At 42.7% G+C, this 21,803-nt stretch overlaps 1 protein-coding gene across 2 annotated transcripts in view; it reads left to right on the forward strand.

Annotated features, from left to right (window-relative positions):
• The first annotated feature begins 5,937 nt into the window (after positions 1-5,937).
• LOC133346431 (mucin-2-like) overlaps positions 5,938-21,803 on the forward strand; it is a 54,602-nt gene continuing 38,736 nt past the window's right edge. For both annotated transcript variants that reach the window (XM_061557996.1, XM_061557997.1), the window contains exons 1-5: positions 5,938-6,078; positions 6,539-6,755; positions 16,269-18,655; positions 19,114-19,181; positions 21,086-21,234. In XM_061557996.1, the coding sequence (XP_061413980.1) occupies positions 6,680-6,755; positions 16,269-18,655; positions 19,114-19,181; positions 21,086-21,234 (2,680 nt within the window). In that variant the 5' untranslated portion in view covers positions 5,938-6,078; positions 6,539-6,679. The remainder of the gene's footprint in view (positions 6,079-6,538; positions 6,756-16,268; positions 18,656-19,113; positions 19,182-21,085; positions 21,235-21,803) is intronic.

Consider the following 21,803-nt stretch of genomic DNA (forward strand, 5'->3'; position numbering starts at 1 on the left):
TGGAAGAGGAAGAAGATAACGTTGACCTGTGCTGTGCCCGTACGTGAAATAAAGAAGAGTACCCTCAATACGACTTGTCGCGGAAGTCGCTCATTACATATGTAATTACAGGGATGGGGAATATTACATCAAGTGACACAAAATGTCAGTGAATTAGCACTTTTTTGCAAGAATAATGATGGCATGTTTTGACATCCACTGAAATGTACAAGCCAGTTAACCTGTACATATTTTAAAGGTATAAACTCTAGAGGGTGACCTTGAAAACAGTTTTAGCTAAACAGAAACACTGCCCCAAGGACACCTGTTATTACCAAAGCTGGTTGTAAAAAATGTAGACAGCTGAAGGAAAAAATATAAATATGAAGAATTGTGTTTATTGATGCAAATTACGTTTAAGCATATATATTTGTGAAGCTCAAGAGATCTTTAAATATTCTTAGGTTAAAAATGTCAATAGTTTGTCAATTTTTCACCAATATTGTCTCATTTTTTCGCATCATATCCTGAGATAAAAATGTCCATTCAAACCCCTCGCAGAGCAGTAGATCACCCTGTATTAGAGAACAACAGGTGATATCCCAGAACCATGGGGACTTTTGATATCCCTTTGAAGTTAGGGGCCGTCCATAAATGACGTCACGCGATTTTCGACGATTTTTGCTCCCTCCCCCCCATCGTCACACGGCGTCACAAAAAGCCAGACCCCCCCTCAAATATGCCGTCACAAAGTTCTGCCCCCTCCACCCCCCCCAAAAATAAAACATGCTTCAAATCGCTTTCAACTATTGCCATTGTAGTGCGTATTTAATGTGGCGCTGCACTCTGATGTTGTAGGAGAAAACATTTATTGAAAAGTCTATTTAATTAAGTAGAACGTGTTGTCTATATTTATTTAAAGTTGCGCATTTTGATGTGACGTCACATTTCTCAACCCCCCCCCCCTCCCCTCGTCACACATCGTCACAAATATCTGACCCCCCCCCGCCCCCTAGGTGCGTGACGTCATTTATGGACGGCCCCTTACCTCTATGCTCGAGTTGCTGAACTTCTCATGCAATCTGCTATACCGATGTTTATCTCAGGGCAGTGAAATCATATAGTTAGAATTTAATGTAATCACTGAGTTAGAATTAAAAAAGTGAATTGTAAATAAAATAAAAGAATTGAATTCGATTTTCTTGCATACCCATTAGTGACCAGGCTGACAGTGTCAACTCACGCTACAGGACTTAAAAGCCCAGTCTAACTAAAGATGGCTGCTTAGATTTGAACCCCGGCCTCTCAGCTAGGCCAGCTCAGCGCTGTAACCCCTGAGTCACCCTCGGGTTGATTATTTCATGCCCATGACTCAGAGGAAGTATCAAAGTAACTGCCTTGTTACATTCTTTATATGACGCATTGGAATCAGGCTGGCTACACTGATTTTAATTAACCGAATTCACATTGGCATGGAAACATGTTTGGGGGGGGAGGCACGTTGCCCCTCAAAACTCTTAGACAGGAGAGAAAGCCAAATGCTGTGCTTAAAGTCCTCCAAAATCCACAACCACCATGACAACAACATCTCAAAAACTACCACAACGACAGAACAACCACCATTACTACTACCATCATCACCACCATCAACAAATAAACATAACATGAAATCAACTACCACCACAACCACCATCACCACAAATACAACAAAAACTACTAAAATTGCAACATAATCACAACCACCATCAAATTACCAATACTGTCATCACCACCTCCAAGAGCACCATTAACACAAGTGAAACCACAACTGCTACTGCCATCAATGATCGGTATTAGGAAGGTAAATATAATGAGCGCCGGGTTTAATTCAATGAGGCCCTCTCAACAGCCTTCATGGATGGACACTCTTGCCCCCCCCCTCCCCCCAGAGATACTGCCCCCTAGTCTTCAAAACAATTCTCACAACCCTGCTTGCTCCCGCACAAAAGAAAACTCGTCTATTGGCTCCATCTTTGCAGTTTTCATGCTACCAGAATGTCTTTGTCGCTCGTCCTGACCATTGGCCATCATTTCAACAAAACTATAAACTATTTTTATTTTACCAGATCAGGCCCACTAACCGATATAGCTCTCTTTGTCAGAAGCGACCTGGCCGCAAGTGATAGCTCAACAAAGTGGCTAATCACGTGGAAATGTAGAGCAGCAAAATACTCGAAACGCATGTTTTTAAATGTGGAGGGGAAAACCGGAGGACCCGGAGAATAATCCACGCGACCACGGGGAGAACATGCAAACGCCAAATATACAGGAGTCAGGGACATTCTGTATACCAGGTGAGGTAGCTAACATCTCGCCAGCGTGACGCCCCCTGTGATTACTGCTGCCCACACCCACTCCACAGTATGATGGCTGTCTTCCAAGTGCTCTTCGTTCTGTTGTTCTGGCTCTAATCTCGCGTTAGAATTATTTAAACGTATCCATATTGATTGTCTATACATCAAACCTGGCAGTATGCCATGATTAGAAACTGTCTACAGACACATTAGTGTGGGTTCTTGTTCAATGTAAAATTATCTCATACACATCACAAAATAGAAATAATCGTTCTAGAATTGTCGTGCAGAATATAAGTCAAGATAAGCAGACAACATGCTTCCTCCGCATATTAAAGAGAGGTTCTTTGCCTGTAACGTTTGGAAATTCATCAGCATTGATTCAAGCAAGCCTAACTCTGCTGATTCAACACTGCATGTCGAAACCAGTGGGGAGTATGCGTGTACTGAATCAATGCTGAAGAAGGCCATGGTGCCAATGGGTTGATGTGTAAAAATACTTTACATTCTATGTGGAGAGACAAAATATATGAAGCAGAAATACTGTCTGGCTCATGTACATTATTAGCCATGGATGTATATGAAACTGCTTGAAGTGAAATGTGTCCATTACATGTTAATTATTAATGTTCATAAAGCGTTTTATTTTATAGAGCCAAGTCACCTGGAAGTCACCTGAAAGATCACAGACTGTACATTTTATTGCATTGTACGACATTACAGTAAACAATATTACAATAAGTTGAACACTAACAGTGCCTTAAATAGATTTGCAATCGCTCTTTTTCGCAGCCAATAGAGAGGCCAGATAGGCAGCTGCATATCGCATACTTTTTATTATTATAATTATTAACGCAGTGCAGCCGCGGTGGCCCACTTTACTCCAGTGATCCGGGTGCTGCTGCGGGGTCGACTTTCTGTGATAAAATGTACACTTGTATGATTTATATTACTATATTAATTAATCTAATGTTTCTGTTAATTTTACATTGTTTTTCTTTTCTTGCAATACCTTCTAAAAACATGTTTTTGCTGTTTAAATATTTCGTAAAGGATTAAGGTGCGGTCCTGAAATTGCTTGCCCACGTCACTGCTGGCAGAAGGGCCTCCACTAAAGGGAGCTCTCAAGAGCTTACGTCTTGGAAGTGGTGGGATTTACCCACCCCATGCCTCACCAAATGTGACCTGCCGATCAACTGTTGTGTGAACCATTAATACTTCTGGCTTCTGGGTGGACAGAAGGCCATCGTTTAACATGCTACGCAAGGAGATCGGAACGGCAACCTCTGAGTTGCAAGTCCAGTGTGCGAAACATCACACCACGATAGTGTATTGCAAGTTAAATTACATGTTGCTGGACTGTCACAGTTCTGAAGAATCCTATTGTAATGCTTGGAACTTTAGACCCAGACCTGTGCAGTATGAACATTATTAACCCAAAGCAATTTTTTTCTCAGCGTTAACTAAGTTGCATAGAAATGTGCAGCTATTGTTGTGTTATAAACACCGGTGGTAAAAGTTACACGCTAAAACTAGGGCAGTGTAAAATCAAAGCGAGGCCAGGTGGCACTAAAGTTAGTGCTCCGTTCACAATTGGTAGAAGGTTGCAAGTTCAAAATCTTTGTTTGCGATAATGTGGATCATAATCCGACCACTGTCCATAAAATTATTACAAGTTTGTGAGAAGTCAACAGCAGATCATCTGCAGCCTTTGGATAATCGGAGTTGCAGGATGAGAGGAGTTCACTTTCAGAGGGGTTTACCTTGCAGTTGTCATTCATCCCAAGCTCTCGTCTCTTCCAAAATATCTCAACGCTCCGGGGCTTCATGCCTCCTTCTGCTCAACATCTCCAACATCTGCCATTTCTCATCCCAGTAGAGAGCCATTGTCCATGCCTACATCAAATTCTGACTGAATGAACGCAACTCTCTGCCCACATCCCTCACTTCCAACTCCAGATGTCTCAAAATTAGTCAGACATCTGACCCACGCCTCTAATTCAAACCACATAACCCCTATCATTCAATCCCTCCACTGGCTCCCAATACAATCTTGGATCAATTTCAAGATCGCATTGACTCACCATCTTCAACGTCCTTCATGGACTCTTGCCTGCATACCTATCCCCCTCACCTGGCTCTGCTGACATCAGCACGCTCGCCCTACCAACAGACCGAGCTAACCTACCAGGCTCTGTCATCTCACACCATGCGTGGGATTGTTGCCGTATAAGCCAAGTGCATAATTGTAGCGCTAATCCAAATATTGCTGAGCGCAATTTAACAATGATGACAATGCATATGATGTTAACGGTGAGGCAGTGGCATGGTCTGCTGTGTACTGTGCTTTAGGGATGGTTGGATCAATAATAATACTTTGCCCTAACAGTCTATAAAAGGCGATGTGGGGGATCATTATTCTAGCGTATTTTCTCTATGCATGTCGAGTACATTATGTGCAAGAGTTTTATATCCACTTGTAATACTGCACGTACGTGTCTATTTATGCGTGAAATTGTATGTATTTGTGTTTTAGTCACGTCTTATATACTCCATCTACATGTATTAATTGTTCATGTATATTATCAACAGTGGTTCTCTGGCCCTCATCGTAAGAACGTGGAATTCTCCCATTACCAACGGAGATGATGAGTAGCCTGGTGCAAAGGAGGTGGTGGGTTCGCTCCCGATCCCAACCCCGACGCCTGTATATTTGGAGTGTGTACCCCTCTCTCCCCGTGGACGCGGGGATTTCTTCCGGGTCCTCTGGTTTTTTTCCCTCCACATTTACAATCAACATGCATTCAAGAGTATTTGGCTGCTATACATTTCCACATGATAAGCCACTCATTTGTGGCCAGATCGCTTCTGAAAAAAATTGCTGTATAGTTCAGTGGGTCTTACCTGGTAAATAAAATTTTTGTTATACTTGTCTTTATAAATCTACACGTTGAAGGCCTAATGCGGTAAATGTGCAGCCCTGAAGTTGCTCGTTCACGCCACTGCTGGTGGAAAGGTGTCCACTGGAAGGAGTTCCAGAGAGCCTCCTCTACAGAGTGATGCGACCTACCGACCGACTTCACCACTGCGGAGTGGCAGCCGAGGTGAAAGCCAACAAACTCACCCCTCCGTGCAATCGTTTCAACTGGAGATAGAATGAACCAAAAAAAAAAACGGGCGACCCCTGGATTCCAAGATCAATAATAATGATCACACCGCGGCACAATGCAATAGGTCTCTCGAATTTGTCTCGGTAATCGGCGCGCGTTAACAATGTCCCGGTGCCATTGTCACCGGGGCATTGTCATCTTCACAGCACGAATGGGCAGTGTGGGACTGTGGGTCCCGTGCGGCAATGGGGACTGCGTAAACTGAGCCGCAGTGTGCGCGCGGCAGTGGGCGGAGCTATTCCTTTTGTTTGCGATGCGGGGTGCTGCGAGGGGCGGGGCTATTCCTTTTGTTTGCGATGCGGGGGGGGGCAGGGGGGCGATAGGCGGAGTCGCCCCCCCATCTCTCTCTCTGACCCGCTCCACCCACACCCCCCCCCCCCCGTTTCTCCCCCAGTGATGCTGGCCCCGTCGTATATTTGTTCGTCGTCTCCCTCCACACATTGCGCAGTCTGGGCTGCTGTATGTTGCACACACACAGACACAGACGACGAAGACGACTCTTGTCATATTGGTGATATTTAGATCCTTGCACAAGATCTGCCCGGCGGGGGGCGGGGGGGTGGCTGGGATACTGAAGAATTGCATTGGGCGTAGAGGTGCGTTGGGTTTTTTTGTTTGCTGTATTTGATCGTTTCTCTCTGTGGAAGCGAAGTAATTGATCGGCTCTTCTGCACGCTGCTGTTGGTTGCTCCATGCGAGCGAACGGTATTGGTCGGTGTCACCTGTTGCTGCTGACTGAAGTGCATTGTCAGCATTAAAGGGGGAAGCGGAGGCTTATATCAGCCGTTCTATTCTATTGGTTGATAGGTAATATGAATCCGTGGACGTTACAAGCCATTCAAATAGGATTTCCCCGACAGAGTCGTGCGTATCCGTGTCTGCGCACGAGTGTTACGTGCTGGCTGTAACGTGACCCACAGGGCCGTGACAGGTGGCAGCCCTCCTCCTCCACCGTCAGATTCTCTTTGGACTCCACCCCCCCCCACCGATACCTGCCCCATAGAAGCCGAGGCCGTGGCTTGTCTCATCTGAAAGGACGTGTGTCTCTCTCCGCAGAACCCCACTCACCGGCACCTGGCAAGAGGGCGTTGGCATTCGCCAAATTAGATTTTTTTTTTCGGGGGGTTTTGCTCGGCGGCGGCATCTTGAGCCGTGGCCACCGTTCATCCGGGGGGCAGCTTCGGAGGTTCTTCTGCCATGGGGGGCCTTCATGTGCGCTCCCGCATCCCACCTGGAGCAGCCTGGCTTCTGATGTTCGTCGTCGTCATGCTCGGTGAGTGAGGGGCCGGAGCCAAATAATGGCGAGAATGTTTATATTTTGTGGGAGGGCTTTTTTACATCACATGCAAAATGGTAAATACATTTTCAGCAGTAGTCTGTGGTAGGGAAGTAACGACGACGTATTCTGAGAGATTCAATGGTGTGGGTTACCCTGTCGTTTTTTAATCATATTTGTGAAAAGGCAAAAGACTCCTATTTCAAAATCCTTTTTAACATTTTCTACGATAACGTAATCAATATGATATTATCTCTGAACTCGGCTAGTTCCGTTATTTAGTTTACACCACCTCGCCGGTTATTGTAGGTGATCGCAGATGCCCATTTCGTACCAAACAACAATTATGCGGGTGGAGAGGTGGCGTAGTGGTACCTGGGTCACGACTGACATCAGCGGCGAGTGATTCTACCGCCCCCCAACCCCTCTCTACTTCACCAACCCTCACTGTGACCAGCACGATGAAGCCAAGGAAAACAACCCTCCGTGACCATCACGACAGAGTGGGATGGCTGGGGATTTATCCAGCAAAAAGATTGACAGAGCTGTAAAAAAAGAATGATAATAGGCTTACATATGGATAAATTGGATGCATTTTAAATCGGACTAGCCTCGCAGACAATAGGAGTTGTAGGATCAAGGGCCAGAGATAGGAGCTTTTCACGCCACCGTATTGCCGAGTAAAATGCACCTTCATGATCCTCTTTATGCTTTGAGGCAGCCCTCAGACGCTGAGAAACATTGATTATCGGGTTTTCACATTCATCGATATATCTTCATTAAAAAACGAAGACTGCAACGTTGGGTTCAGGATAATTAAGAGCAAAACAAAGGTCACGCACGACAAATTTGGAAAATATTTGGAGATGTCTACCAGTGGGATGCAACTGGAGGATATGTGCCTGGGGCATTTATTGAAGTGAACCGGGGTTAAAATCATGATACAAAGAGGTGGACAGAGAGCTGGTTGGAGTGCTATTGGAAACCTGAACCTGATCATGAAAAGCAATGTACCTAAAGAATAACGTAATGAGTCAACGGATACTACCTGCTATGATGCGCATCAGAAACGTGGACATTAACGAAGAAAATTGAATAACATGAAGCATGGAGAGATACACACTTAGGGTTAAAACTTAAGAGGTAGCAAGATGAGCATATGGTTTAGATAACATTACTAGTTGCCTGTGTTTCGGGTGGTGGCGGGTTTTAATGACACATTAATATATTTATGCGATCTAACCCAAAAAACCTCTATTATGGATAACATACGGAGGTTAGATGCATCATCCATAATATGGATATTGGTCGCGGAAGCCTACGTGTTAAACTAGTCGCATCATATTAAGCGAAGTAAAGTGGTAACGCGCATTGCGAATGAAGAAACCTACCCGAGTATACGACCACGGCAGAGATCGAGCGATGAAATAATCTCATTTAGAGGTTATTGGTGAATTACTGTGCCAGTCATAGAACCGTACGAGATGGCAACATCTACGGGAGGCTTTCATCCGTCAGCGATTATGATAATTGAAAAGGTCTAAGTAAAACTAAATGTCCAGTGTGAAGGAATATTTATTCGGATGTACCATGTGAATAATGAGCACTAATGCCTGATGGTGTTTTCGGCTGACCAATCGCATAAGAACGGGCCATACAGTATGAAGGGTTGACACGTACACAATCAGTGACTTTGTTACTAAAATGTAACAGGGTTATATTATTAAGTCCATAATTTTGAAATTGATTACCAAGTCCGAATGATTTATATTCGCTAAAGAACACCATTTGCATTTATTGGACGTGCACATTTTTGGGCGGGCCTCCGTCCTTCATTTGGCCGTCGGTTTGTACCGCCCGGCTTTTTAGTCCGTCCCTGACGCCAAGGTGAGATTTTTAAATAAAAAATGAAAACAGACATTTTTTGTTATTACATTAACCTAATATTACAATAAGTCCGTAATTTAACGGAGAGCTTCTTTGTACTATTAGTGACATAAATCATGTAATAACAACGATGAGGATATATTAAATGCCCTCGTGCAATTAGTTTTATAATACTGATGTTGACATTTAAATTGTATTGCTAGATAGCTTGCTAGGTATCAATACAATTTCGCACCTCCGACGAGCACGATTGGCTACGTATGGTGAGAGAGAAGTTCAACATACATACATTGAAAGCCTGCAGTGCATCGTGATCTGTTCACACATACACAGCAAGCTGTAGATGTGGCGCATGCCGATCAGTCAGCACTGTACAGGCTAGGGTTGGCGAATCGCTTAAATGGTGTAAATCTCTCTTCTCGTGGGCGTCGAGGTTCCTTCCATACCCTACCTGGCCAAGAGAAGGCATCGCCATCTGTTTCCATCTGTATGGAGTGTTGCCTCCTCGCATGTGTGGGTTTTCTCTGGGCGCTGCGGTTTCTTCCCACTTATACAAACACTCATTAAGTAGGTGAAAACATTTTTAAATTAAAACCCCAACGCAAGACCCTACTGAAAAAAAGTCAGACTCAGTGTGGCTTCCTGGATAAGTAAGTAATTAAACAGTCAGGAGATTGTATTGTTGCTTAGAATGCTGTTGTTGCCCCATATGTTCTCTTGCACACGTGGTGTCTTTATAATAAAGCCGTAATGTTGATGACAAATGAATCAATAACTTTGTCACCTAACATTTAACTACAGAGTTATAATATTTGCTAAATATTTTTTAAGTTTTACCTGCTTGCAACAGTTAAGACTACTGTAGTGTCAGCATATGTTACTTAATCGGTCGTAGCATGCAATCAGGCCAGCCAGCAGTGTTGTCTATGTCAACGGCTCAAAACAAAGTGGTATCAAATAGCACAAAACGGTGCTACACTGCTGAGATCTGGCGGATCTGGATCTGTAGACCCCGATCCACTGTAATCCAGTGGTAATATGTGGCCATGAGAAGGTATGTGAACGTAAGAGGAAAATGATGGAGGGGGGGAGGTCAGAGGGCAAGGGCATGACGAGAAGAACATATGTGTCTGGTCTATAGGGGGAGTGACACGGGAGGGGCAGTCGCTGCTGTGCCAAGGTGGTAATCACGTGTAAATACACGCATGTGTATATTTTATATTGTGCTGGGACCTCAGGGACAATGGTGTGGAATTCTACAGTGTTGACCCTTCTTCCCTGATGTGCAGGGAATATATGGGGAGACGTATGTATTGTACTTAGCCTCCAAACCTGAAATATTTGTCCCACATCTGACACACACTCATTCCCTGCACACACAAACAGCAACACACAAATACATACACAAATACACACATTAACAAAGCACACAAAAGCAAGTGCAGTTGGCCTGAGACTCGCTCATTTTAACTACACACCCTGCCAAGGGAGCTTACTCAAATTCAGGTCGGGCTTCTAGGCGAGAGCCTGAGTGCAGCGAGTATAGGCCAGGGCATAAGCTATACATACGAACAAATGGATGAGCAAATGTGTGTCCAAGCTTCAAGCCTTGTGAGGAAATGTTTTTTTCATATAATCTGCCTATTTCAGCCAGGCTGAAGTTTGCGTGAGAGCGAACAAACTAATCAGTAAATCAACTGAATGTTATTCCCCAGTTCCAATTGTCCAATTTTCTGTCATCGTGGGACACACTGTCGCTGTAAACTGCCTGAGTGTCGTCTCACCGCGTCAGATTTCAGATCCAAAACAGCAATTAAATACACCAAGGCTAAAATAATTCCATCAGCAGAATCAACACAACAAATGAATAGACAATTGTTCCGCCAGCGAAACCAACAATGGGAAAAAAAACGACCACAAAATTGCAGCAGAAAAACAACAATGAAATCAAATAGTTGCAAGAATATTAGATAACTAATTGAACAGCTAAAGAAGCACAGCATTATAATAGAGTATACACAAACGTAACTAATCAAAGACGTAGTAACAGCAGACAATATAACACGTTAAATCAAGACTCGTGAAATATAGTGGACAGCATTGAAAGACAATGTAATTAAACAAAAGGGCACGGCTTTTTGTATTCAATAGAGGTCAAGGTTATAACGATTGTGCTGCCAGATGATGAATGCTATACAGTGAAGGTGTATTTAGCAAACTTCCCGCCTATGACGCCAGCCCCAACACTGAACATGGCAAATATGTGGTTTGATTTAAAATAACGTTTTGAATTACGATTAAAAGAAAAAAAATATTCAACAAAACGTGTGTGTGTGTTACCTGCAACATTAGCTGTTGTTGTTACTCACCATTACCTGCTGTTTTGTCAATTTTAACACAAGTGTGGCAGTGTTGTGATTGGCAAAACGCAGCGTTGCATTTGTAGATTACATTGTTTTAGACTGTTTCTTTCATTAAGTAACGTAAAGGTAAGATTGTTGCGAATAAAAAAAACCCCAGCAGAGTGTTGGGTGGAGGTTTATATTATGGATTTTATAATGTTTATGAGCTTAGGCCAAAATTATATTTGTACACTTTACGTGTAAATGGCTTAGCCTTTTATTGACTAAAATTAGATCTTTTGACCACAGCATCGATTTGAAATCCCCCAACTGTTGTGACTGGCACAAACCCCATCCATTGAAGGGAGAGCGGGGAACAGGATGAGCATTCATCAACGCTTATCACTAAACAAGCATTAGCATCGTTGTGGAGACGATCAGTAGCAAAATAAAAAAAGCAGCCAATATGCCTCCTGCGCATCTGTGTCCCTCCACATTACACGTTGTATCAGCCACATGGCCTTCTGGTAGGGCATCATTTCAGCAACGTTGGTTCAACACGAATCAACTCTGGCCCGGTTTCGACGTGTCTCAACAGTCAGGCTTGCTTGGACCAATACTGCTGAGCTGCCAAATGTTTATTTGCAACGGACCCATTCTGATCAAATAACTCACCGCACTCCAGACACATGTCCGGAGATAATCAATGTGAGGCAGCATTCGCAAAGCTAAGGTGGGGAAAGGGTGGCAAAGAGTGTGGACTGAGAATCAGAGTTGATGTATTCGCAAGCACGCGCGCGTGTGTGTGTGTGGTCCCTTGATCAACCCTCATCAGCCAGCATCAGCGGCACCCACTTCGTAGCAGATATTTCCACAGATTCTGGCACATATGCATATACATCAAGACAAAATGTGTACTTTGAAATACAACAACTCTAAATTTCAATTCACGCGACCACATTCCCGTGAGGCACAACGCTTTACACTATATCACACACATTACCCGACAACGCTACCTCGTGGAGAAAGTTATCCACAGTTATCCTGGATAAGCCACTTTCCTGTACCACATGCTACATCCATTCCATTGTCTGTGATTAACAAAGGTGACATTCACAGATAAAAGGAGTATATTTTTTGTGAACAATACGATGAAAACTGACGTGCGAAAATGTGTGTGCATTATTTTTAGTCATGAATATTCTGTTGTTTATTGGCATTTATTGAATAATTATAGTAGTAATACTTTAGGACACATAGAGTTCATTGTCAGATGAAAGCCTACCCACTCTATGTTGGTCATGGAGGTTTTTTGACTATACTTCACCGTACTGGTGAGTTTAGGTTGGTGAATCAGTTTCAGTTTTTATATCTTTCGCCACTGATATTAGCCATGACCACGAATTGAACTCAGATTATTGAATTCAATGCACAGTCCACGAACCACTGAACCACCAGTCCACCCCATGCATGTATTACTTGGTTGTTTGTTATATTTAATACTTTGATAACTACTGTATCCTGTGAATGTGTGCGAGGGATAACCTGCTGTGAGAATTCACAACCTTTTGATGTTGTTATACAATCCGGATTTGGATAAGGCTGACTGCAGATTTGATCTGGATTTAGCTCCGATGGAAATGTCACATTATAGTTCGATGATATGTAATTGAAATTTTTGTATGTGCGACATAGGAAAATGACCATTACTCTATATGTAAATTAAAACATTATTATTGTTACATTATTTGTAAAACAAAAAGTCATTGTCACCATAGGTCAAGCAGCATTTTGCAGTGATGTCTCCATGAGTGACACGGAACCAGTGGGGAAGTCCACATTCCTACTATGGGACCAGTCTCTCCATATGATAACGACTGTTAACAACATTTGTACTGTATCTCTTGTATTGATCCCAGAGGCATAACAGACTCAGTGGAATTTTTACTCAAACACTTGCATATTCTCATTCTTGAAATTCTGTATATTTAGAGAGGAAGTCTAAGATTTATTTTACGTATGTTTTATACTTCCTGATTAGAAAAAAAGTCATTTTGACAAGCAGACACGTTTCATTGAAACATTGGTAGAACACCGTTTCCAGACTGTCAATCTTTGTGCATCATCATGGTCATCACGATCCATGGGCAGATAGCCCATTTGGTGTCCACTGCACATTTAGTCATTTGTTTACACTTTGCTTTGTCTTGTGCCAATATGTCCAAGTAGTGCATATCTTTCTGGCACCAATCTATTGTCGTCACGTCAATCTCTTTGTGCTTAAAAAATGTATATTCTATGCTCACTGCATAAACATTAGTAATGAGCCCATGATATTTCCAATCCTATGTTAAACTGAGCCCACACCCTGTATCTTGGTAATTCATTTCTATACTTCAAGCATGTCTTTTTCCTTAAACATATCAGCAGCAAAACCCCACACTCTTAAAGGATTGCCACATTTTTGCCATTTTACTTCTGTTTAAATGTATTCTATGTTCTCCAGCTCGTCATTAATTTCTGCCATTTTTAAACACATTCCTGCGGAAGAAGCTGGTAGGAACGTTGGGTGTTCGGTCAATGGCCAGGGTCAACGGCAGCGTGGTGTATTCCGCAAAAATGCCCGGCTGTGAGGGCGGGCACAAGCCGGCGTGAGCAGGTTAAACGTTGAGTTTTATAAGGGCACCACGGGGTGACCAGCCCCTCCCCACCCAGCCCCACCCCACCCCTCCCACCCCCCACCCAGCCCCTACCCACCCAGCCCCTTCCCACCCTCCCCTCCCCACCCAGTCCCTCCCTCCCCACCCAGCCCCTCCCTGCACGACGGACGGACGGACACAATAATCCCCTGTGGGCTGGTGTAGCCAGGAGGTTCCAACCAATATAAAGTGTGCTCTCTCGACAATTATCAGCGATTATAATGGATATTGTAGCTCCTTGTTCAGTTTCCTGCTAAATCAGTTGCACCGCATCCACGAAACGTTGTTCTTCTCCGAAAATCCTGTAGCACTGCCATCCCGTATAGGTATTGAACTTGTATGTTGTGAACGATCACCACTAAGTCTGTTAACAATATAAAATTACATCTTGCCGTCCCCATTTTTGTTTTAAAGTTCATCCACTTGCTACTGTGAATAAAGTCATCAGTTCTGTCAAACCAAATCGTGTTTAATTTTCCTAATCTTATTTATGGCTCGTCCAGTTTGAACGCAATGATTTTTCTTCCCTAATTTTCTGCACTTCTGCCACCTGCCTTTCCACCAATCACAGATATTTTAATCATCCCCACAGTGTCCCTGGTTCTGATGATCACTTTATATATGGTCTGCAGAAGCTGTAAACCTTTCCCCAATGTATACTTGTGGAATCTTAAACATGTAGAAAAAATGTCCTTATTTACATCCCAGTATCACTTTTAATAGGGGTTGAGCTAATGCTCACTGGTGCTTACACTGCGCATAGAAAGAGTTCACAAGAGTGAGATTCCTGGCCATGGCTGACAAGTGTGGTGAAGTATGGTAAAACAACTCCCACAACTAACACAGAGTTGGGAGACTTTCATCCAGCAGTGGATTGACAAAGGGTTATAATATTAACCCCAATTAATTCACGCTCTCTGGATCGAAGTACATGGGATTATCAATACCCTTGCACTGGTGCATACGCCGACAGATTTCGCGATCAGACTGTGACCAATAGTGCAAAAGTGAGAATACTTGGGATCTATGGATGTGCGATATGAATAGACACAACTTTTCCCCGAGTAAGTCTGCGATTTCGTTTTGCTATTTTTAAGTTGCTTTATAATGATAATTAATTACATTTATGAAGTGCCTTCCTACAAAATACTCAAGGTGCTGTACATCACGCAAATAAATACATGAAAAATTAAGAAGTATAGGCGTTGCATTATACCCAATACTATGTAAATACACAGTACACAGGATGGTGACATGACCTAGTGGTAATGCGTTCGTTGTAGAGGTTCGTGGTTCGAATCCAGTGGTCGTCCTGATTAATACTGCAGGTGTGTTAACCATACAAACATTGGCCGTCTGCTTCACAGTGGACATTAAAGATCCTGTAATGTCATTCGCAAAGAGTATGCCATTGTGTGTGCTGGAGACAAGGTACAAATTTGCCAAATGTGAAAAAAATGCAGTTTACTCAATTGGAATATACATACAAATTATCGGCCCTACTGTGAAAACTTGGCAGGATCCTCCTGAAAAAGAGTCATGAGACTCAGTGAGGTTGGCTTTCCTGGGTTAACAAAAGTTAATTAATATAATTACAGTATGCACATTACCGTGTCCTCTACGATCCCCACAATTATATTTGTTGCTGACACCTGCTGATAAAGATACAGAAACCTCTCACCTAACCACTCCCATTAATGACACTGCCAAAATACTAGCTGAAAACCAGCATCACCTGCATACCAAAACTCATTTTAATCTTGTATCCTTAGACCTTCTGTTTCTACGAACTATTCCTGCGACCTGCTATGCGACCCATTGGTCTGCTGCCACCTTCTCACTCCGTTCCTCATCAGCTAAAGGCCTCTTTCCTTATCCTGTCAGCCCAACCACTCTCTGTGCCCTGTCAGTGTACCACCTACACAATAAGCCTCATTGTATTCATGAAAGGGGCCATATTCTTACGATTGGCAAAAGTACCCCCTTGCATTCGTGTGAATAGCTGAAGTGTGCCTATATTTTATCATGAGGCCTCCTTTGCCAGTACCAAAATACACTAATAGGGTTTTCCCCCTTTTTTATGGCAACAAAACTGACACCTTTTGCAAGGAATCATGTTTACATTAACCACAATACTTGCAATCAAATGCAAACAAAAAACAATACTCTGATAATGTATTCATTGTCCTTGAAACTGATTGGTCCACACCAGAGACAGCTTTTCTTCGAGCCTAGTCTCATATGGTGTTCGACCAGATGACGCTAAAAGGTGCACGTGCCTATATTGTTACCGCAGTTTAAACTTGCGCTTCAGGCCAAGTTTAAACTGGCACTTGAGGCCAAGATCACAGTTGAAAGCTTTCTGATTACAGTGCCTATGAAGGTGCAGACGTGTCAGTATATGTGCCTGTAACTGAATATATTATCATCCCCATGTGAAAATACGTTGAAAGATGTCTATATATAGCCATTATATTTTCCATCGGATGTCATATCAGTGGTCACTAAGAGATTTAAATGGTAGTTGATTAGAGATATATGGATGTCATATTAACTATAGTACTTTGTTCATCTGTTTTCAGCCAAGACGCCACGTTTAGCTGCACAGTCTACAACAAGCATAAGCCACGCGACTGAGTCAAATACTGTGGAGTCTACAGCAGCGTCAAATGTGTCAACATCCATGACAGATACAAATAGTACTGCTCCTAGCACAACTACATTTGCAACCACACCCATCCAGCAAACATCTTCCAACACTGGGACACAAACCCACCAAGTTGTAGCTACATCATCATCAAGTTTAGATCAAACAACCACATCCGTGAACGTAACATCTCATGCCACGGTTTCATCGCAGATGCTCACATCTGCTACAGGCCTCCCAGGATCAGTGAGTACAGTGTCAATTGTGACTGACACCACAGCCATTTCATCTGCCACTCCACATCAGACTTCTCCAGAACCATCAGCAGTTTCACCAATTGTTACCGCAGAATCTAATGGTACATCAACGATTGAAACCACCATAGCAGCCAGCCCCAATGCTACTACCGATAGAGCAACTGTGTCTACCACAACATCGCATAGCGTTGTAACTTCCACTTCGGTTAATGAAACTACCTTGACAGAGAGCACTCAAGGGCCATCAGTGACCGGGCCTATTTCAGCTGTAACCCCAGAAACAAGCACGCAATATACAGCAAATGTGACTGGGTCGTCCACCAGCATGCCCCTCAATACCTCTATGACGCCAGAGCCACCGTTTTTATCAACAACTCCGAGTGAAAACTCAACAGTCACGATGTCAATAACAACTGGCATTGTAAATCATACCTCATCTTTCGTGTCAACTGGTGGGTCTCATCTCACTACTGCATCTCAAAATAACGAGACTGAGACCAGTACCCATTCTTTAACATCATTTCAAACACCGGAGGATAACTCTACTTCCAGTCCCACAACAGAGACATCAGTAATGTCTGAAACCACAGTACAATTGAACAACACCACATCTGCTTTGAACATAAGTGCAACGACATTTCCATCACATGAGACTACCAATACTGTAACAGAGGGCACACTTAAAACAACTGTAAATGCGAGTACAGCATCATCGAACACTCCCACCCAATCAACAAATGCAAGCACATCAACAGACTCAAACAATGCTACAAGCACTTCCTCACACACCGCCATTAATACAACTGCAATACCGGATACATCATCGCAACCGAGCAGTGTTACCAGCACTCAATTCGAGACCACTATGAATACAACTATGATGCCTGAGACTACGATGCTCCTCCACAACAGCACGACTCATGCGACATCTGGAACAGTAGAATCGTCGAATAGCACCACGCAGTCAACAAGCGTGAGCGCGCTAACACAGCCGATCAATGCTACGAGCGCTGCAACACCTGATATGTCATCGCAAGCAAGCAGTGTCACCAGCTCGCCCGCAGTCACATCGATGAATACAACTATGATGGCTGAGACCACGGATTCAAGGAACAACACCACATCTCACACGACCTCTGGGACAACAGACTCGTGGAACAACACCACTCCCGCCACGACGATGAGTCCATCGTCACCATCAAACTCCACTGCCAGTCAAGTAACAGGAACGACATCAAATACTACCACAATGATGTCCCTGACCACAGAATCGTGGGCCACCACCACACCTACAGTAAATATAAGTACAGCCACATCCCAATCAAATCTCACGGCAAGCACGTTGATGTCTGAGACGACAATGTCCTGGAATAATGCCACGTCCAGTATCAATGTCACCCAAGCAACAACACAACTGTCCACAAGCCACGCAGGATCTGCCTCCACCAGCCATCCAGATAATACGACGGCGTTTTCTTCCACAGAAGGGTCTTCAGTTACTTCTCCTCACAATGTGTCAACTCCAAATGTTCCGACATCTTCCACTAATGACACATCCACTGCGGTTGCAACTCCATCTCAGGGTACGAGCACAACACATGTTTCGACAACCAGCTCTGGCATCAATGAGAGTACCACTACTGCCTCACTCAGTAGCAGTACTGTGGTTCCAGTCAATTCCACCACAATGGCTGTGACCACATCTCCAGGGTCAGAAAATTCTACAGTGACAACTGCTTCAGCGACCACAGCCACAGAAACATTTCATACGGCAAGTGGCAGTGCTCCTACCTCATCTACAACAATGTCCATGAACGCGACCAGCCCTTCTACGAACGTGACCAGTTCGTCTTCCGCTACGATGTCAGCAGCAACTCCGAATGGAACTGCAAGCTCAGCATCGACCGGAGTCTCAACAAATGTGCCCAGCATGTCAACACTGGCACCACCAACATTGCCGACGTTTAACCTTACATTTAAGATTACGAACGATCAATTTAACGAATCCTTAAACGACAAGACATCCAATGATTTTCAGATTTTGTCAAAAGAAATCATCATTGAGGTAATGTATTTTCTCAGTAAATTTATAACAGTAATTATGACATTTGTACATTGTGTATATTTTGCTCTTTGAGGTGTTTTAGGGTTGCTTCAGGTGTTGTTCAGCATGATTTCTGACGTTTCGATGCACTTACTTGGAGCTTCTTCAAAAACTATTTGATTCAATTCCATACCGAACAACATGCTGCACAACCCAAAAACACATCAGAGAATTGCATAGCATTGCCACAAAAGCCTATGTAATAGCATTGTGTAGATTTTGTGCGTTCAAATAAGGATCATTCATGAATCAAGGGTCCCAAATGAAATGTTTGTTGCAGTGTAATGTTGTATTCTTAAAAAAAAACATTTAAGACGAATCTTTTGAAATGCATTGTGTAAAGTGGACCCTACTATGAAATACACTGTATTTTCAAAAGGCCCTTTTCTGACAAAATAATGAAACGTTATGCTTTGCAGATAGGAAATATCTACAAAAGCAGCTCTTTAAAGGATTCATACAGGAGCACGACAGTGGAGCGATTTTCGTAAGTGCATACAACATACACACATCTAACACTACACTATGTATGATTATAACAACAAAGTAAACATGCCAATAGTTTGTAATTCAGAGAATATGTTGCATATTAACATAGTTCGTACCTCCCATTAGCATAGTCGGCTATGTACAGTGCGAAATAAGTTCAACACACATGCATACATAGTAACGTATTGATACATATTAATGCAATCCTAAAATTCCAAGCTCGTGAGCATTTAACTGAAAGATCAAAAGAGGAGCACACGAACATTTCAAATAAGCAACAGCAAAGTGACTGTGAAGAAAAGTAATTGGGTTTTTGGGGTAGGACACACACCACTAATAACAAGACTAGTGATGGAATGGCAGCTGAAGGAGGGAATGTGTCCGAGAGGACAATCATTGTGGAGATGGAGCAATGAGAGCAGTTCATGTGCAGGAGTAAAATTAATCATACGGGGTGGTGGCAGCATGGGGGGGCCTTCATGCAGCAGGAGATGGACAGTGGCTGATGACAGTGATGATTGCTAAATTTGGAATTACAACGGAACATGTACTGCATGTCACTGTATTCAACCGGTGCTGGTTTTGGTGATAAATTCACTGCCTCCAATCTCAGATAAAACATGTATCCTCTATTACTATCCAAGGCTTCTTGTCAATTATTTTTCCAAATGCACAATTTGTACGAAGTTATTAACACTAAGAGGCATTTACCGTATTGTATTTGTCGTCTCCCATGATTATTTGATGGTCAAGTGTCTTATTTATCCAAGGTTCAAACGTGCGTGATGCAAGTCAGTACATACTATGAACTAGGCTCCGTGTTTCCCACATCTTTGCACAACCTCTGAAAAATAGAAATGCTGGTAATCGACCCTAAGCAATGTATATGTTTTATTCACACCTCTGATTGCCATTAAACACTGTAGAATTTACGGAAATATGTAATTTCTAGAATGTGTGATATTTTGTAAAGTGGCTGTGAAATATGATGATTTACAGATAAGAGGAATTTTTATCCTGTAATTTGCGTCAATTCCTCTTTTATACAAAACTACAATTTAACAACGATCGTTATCTATTGTATTGGATGATGGCTAACAGTAACACCTTAAATGTATTTTTTTTATGTCCATTTAGTTATGACATGAGAAAAACACTTTCCCATCTTTTTCTGGACAGAACATTAGCATTGACCTTAACCCATTCTATGGGTCTTTCGGTAAAGCCACGTAGATAGAAAAATTATAAAAAATATCACGACGTTTCAATCGCAACACAAGCAATCAGATTCCTGCAGTCACGAAAGCTTTAAGTCAAGACCTTAACCTAGTTATCCACACTTCATATGGCTAATGTTTAAGGCAGAGTCGACCTAGGGGAGGCCCAGAACTGTTTTAGATATTCACAACTGATGCTAGCCATGGGGTGGGGGGGGGGATTAAACTCAGGTTCCCGCTTTCATAGCACAGTGCACTAACCACTGCGCCACCACTCCCCCAGCACACATATCTGTGCACACACACCCTATCAGAAATGCTCAATTTGTACCGTACTTAGCCAACCGTGCTAATATCAGAGGTGTAATGTGGTATCTCAAACTCGAAGTCAGACAGTCCTATTTGGCTGTCTCTCTGTGCTGCTATGAATTTGGACATTTCCAAACCTACCATAAATGTTTTCTGTTAGAAAGCATTGTTAATGCTTAATGTGGTATATTTTATTTGTGAAATGTACCTGCACATTATACCACTACCAGTGCAGTCCCTTTTATATTTTCTCTACATCTGCACAGATCTTTATTGCAAAAGAAGACCCTCAATGCTCTCCTGGCTGGTTTTAGAGGGCATGAATGTATATACATATATACTGTATGTGTATTAATGCTTGAATGTCTTTTTTTAGGAAAGGATCAATTGATACAGAAACCAGGGTGGTGTTTTCCAACAACCCAGTTGTCAATAGTATGGGAGTTCTAGACACATTTAAGCAAGGACTAGAAGTCGATCAGCTTGGTCGTTTGAAAGTCAACCTCGATAGCATCAAAGTGACTGGTGAGAATTTTTTATTTATGTGTACACTATAGGCCTAAGTTCAGCTATTTACATGTGCAATGTTAACCGCTATAGTGTATCCTGTTTTTGCAAATGCACCATTTGTCTTATAAAAATATACGTTTGTTATACTTTCCAAATTTTTTTTTACATATATATACGATTTTTCTTTCACAAAACAAATGTGCCCCATAGTATGAACTGAACAAAAACAAACTTGTCCTTAATAGGTGGCCATTTTAAGCCACTTTAGAGTTACAGTAAACATCGCAGTGTGATCCGTAGGCATGTACTGTAGTTCCAGAAGGCAACAAATATCATAAAAGCATTTGACGCAGGTCTAGAGCTCTACCTGACAGAAGGATATCAGTACATGTAAGCATTGATCTGGATATATACTCATGAAGGTCTGGCAAGAATGCAGACTAAGTTAACAGAGCACAGGCATCAGGTTAGAGAGAGACAAATTTAGACATTGTGTCACTTTGGTTATGAATTCGATGGAATACTTTCTGCAAGAGGTTATTGTGACTGGAAATTTCCACCCCCATTACCTTTCACCCAATTCA

This window comes from Lethenteron reissneri, chromosome 24 (assembly GCF_015708825.2).
Source record: "Lethenteron reissneri isolate LAM-NWPU_2019-01 chromosome 24, ASM1570882v1, whole genome shotgun sequence".
In the NCBI taxonomy this organism is placed as follows: domain Eukaryota; kingdom Metazoa; phylum Chordata; class Hyperoartia; order Petromyzontiformes; family Petromyzontidae; genus Lethenteron; species Lethenteron reissneri.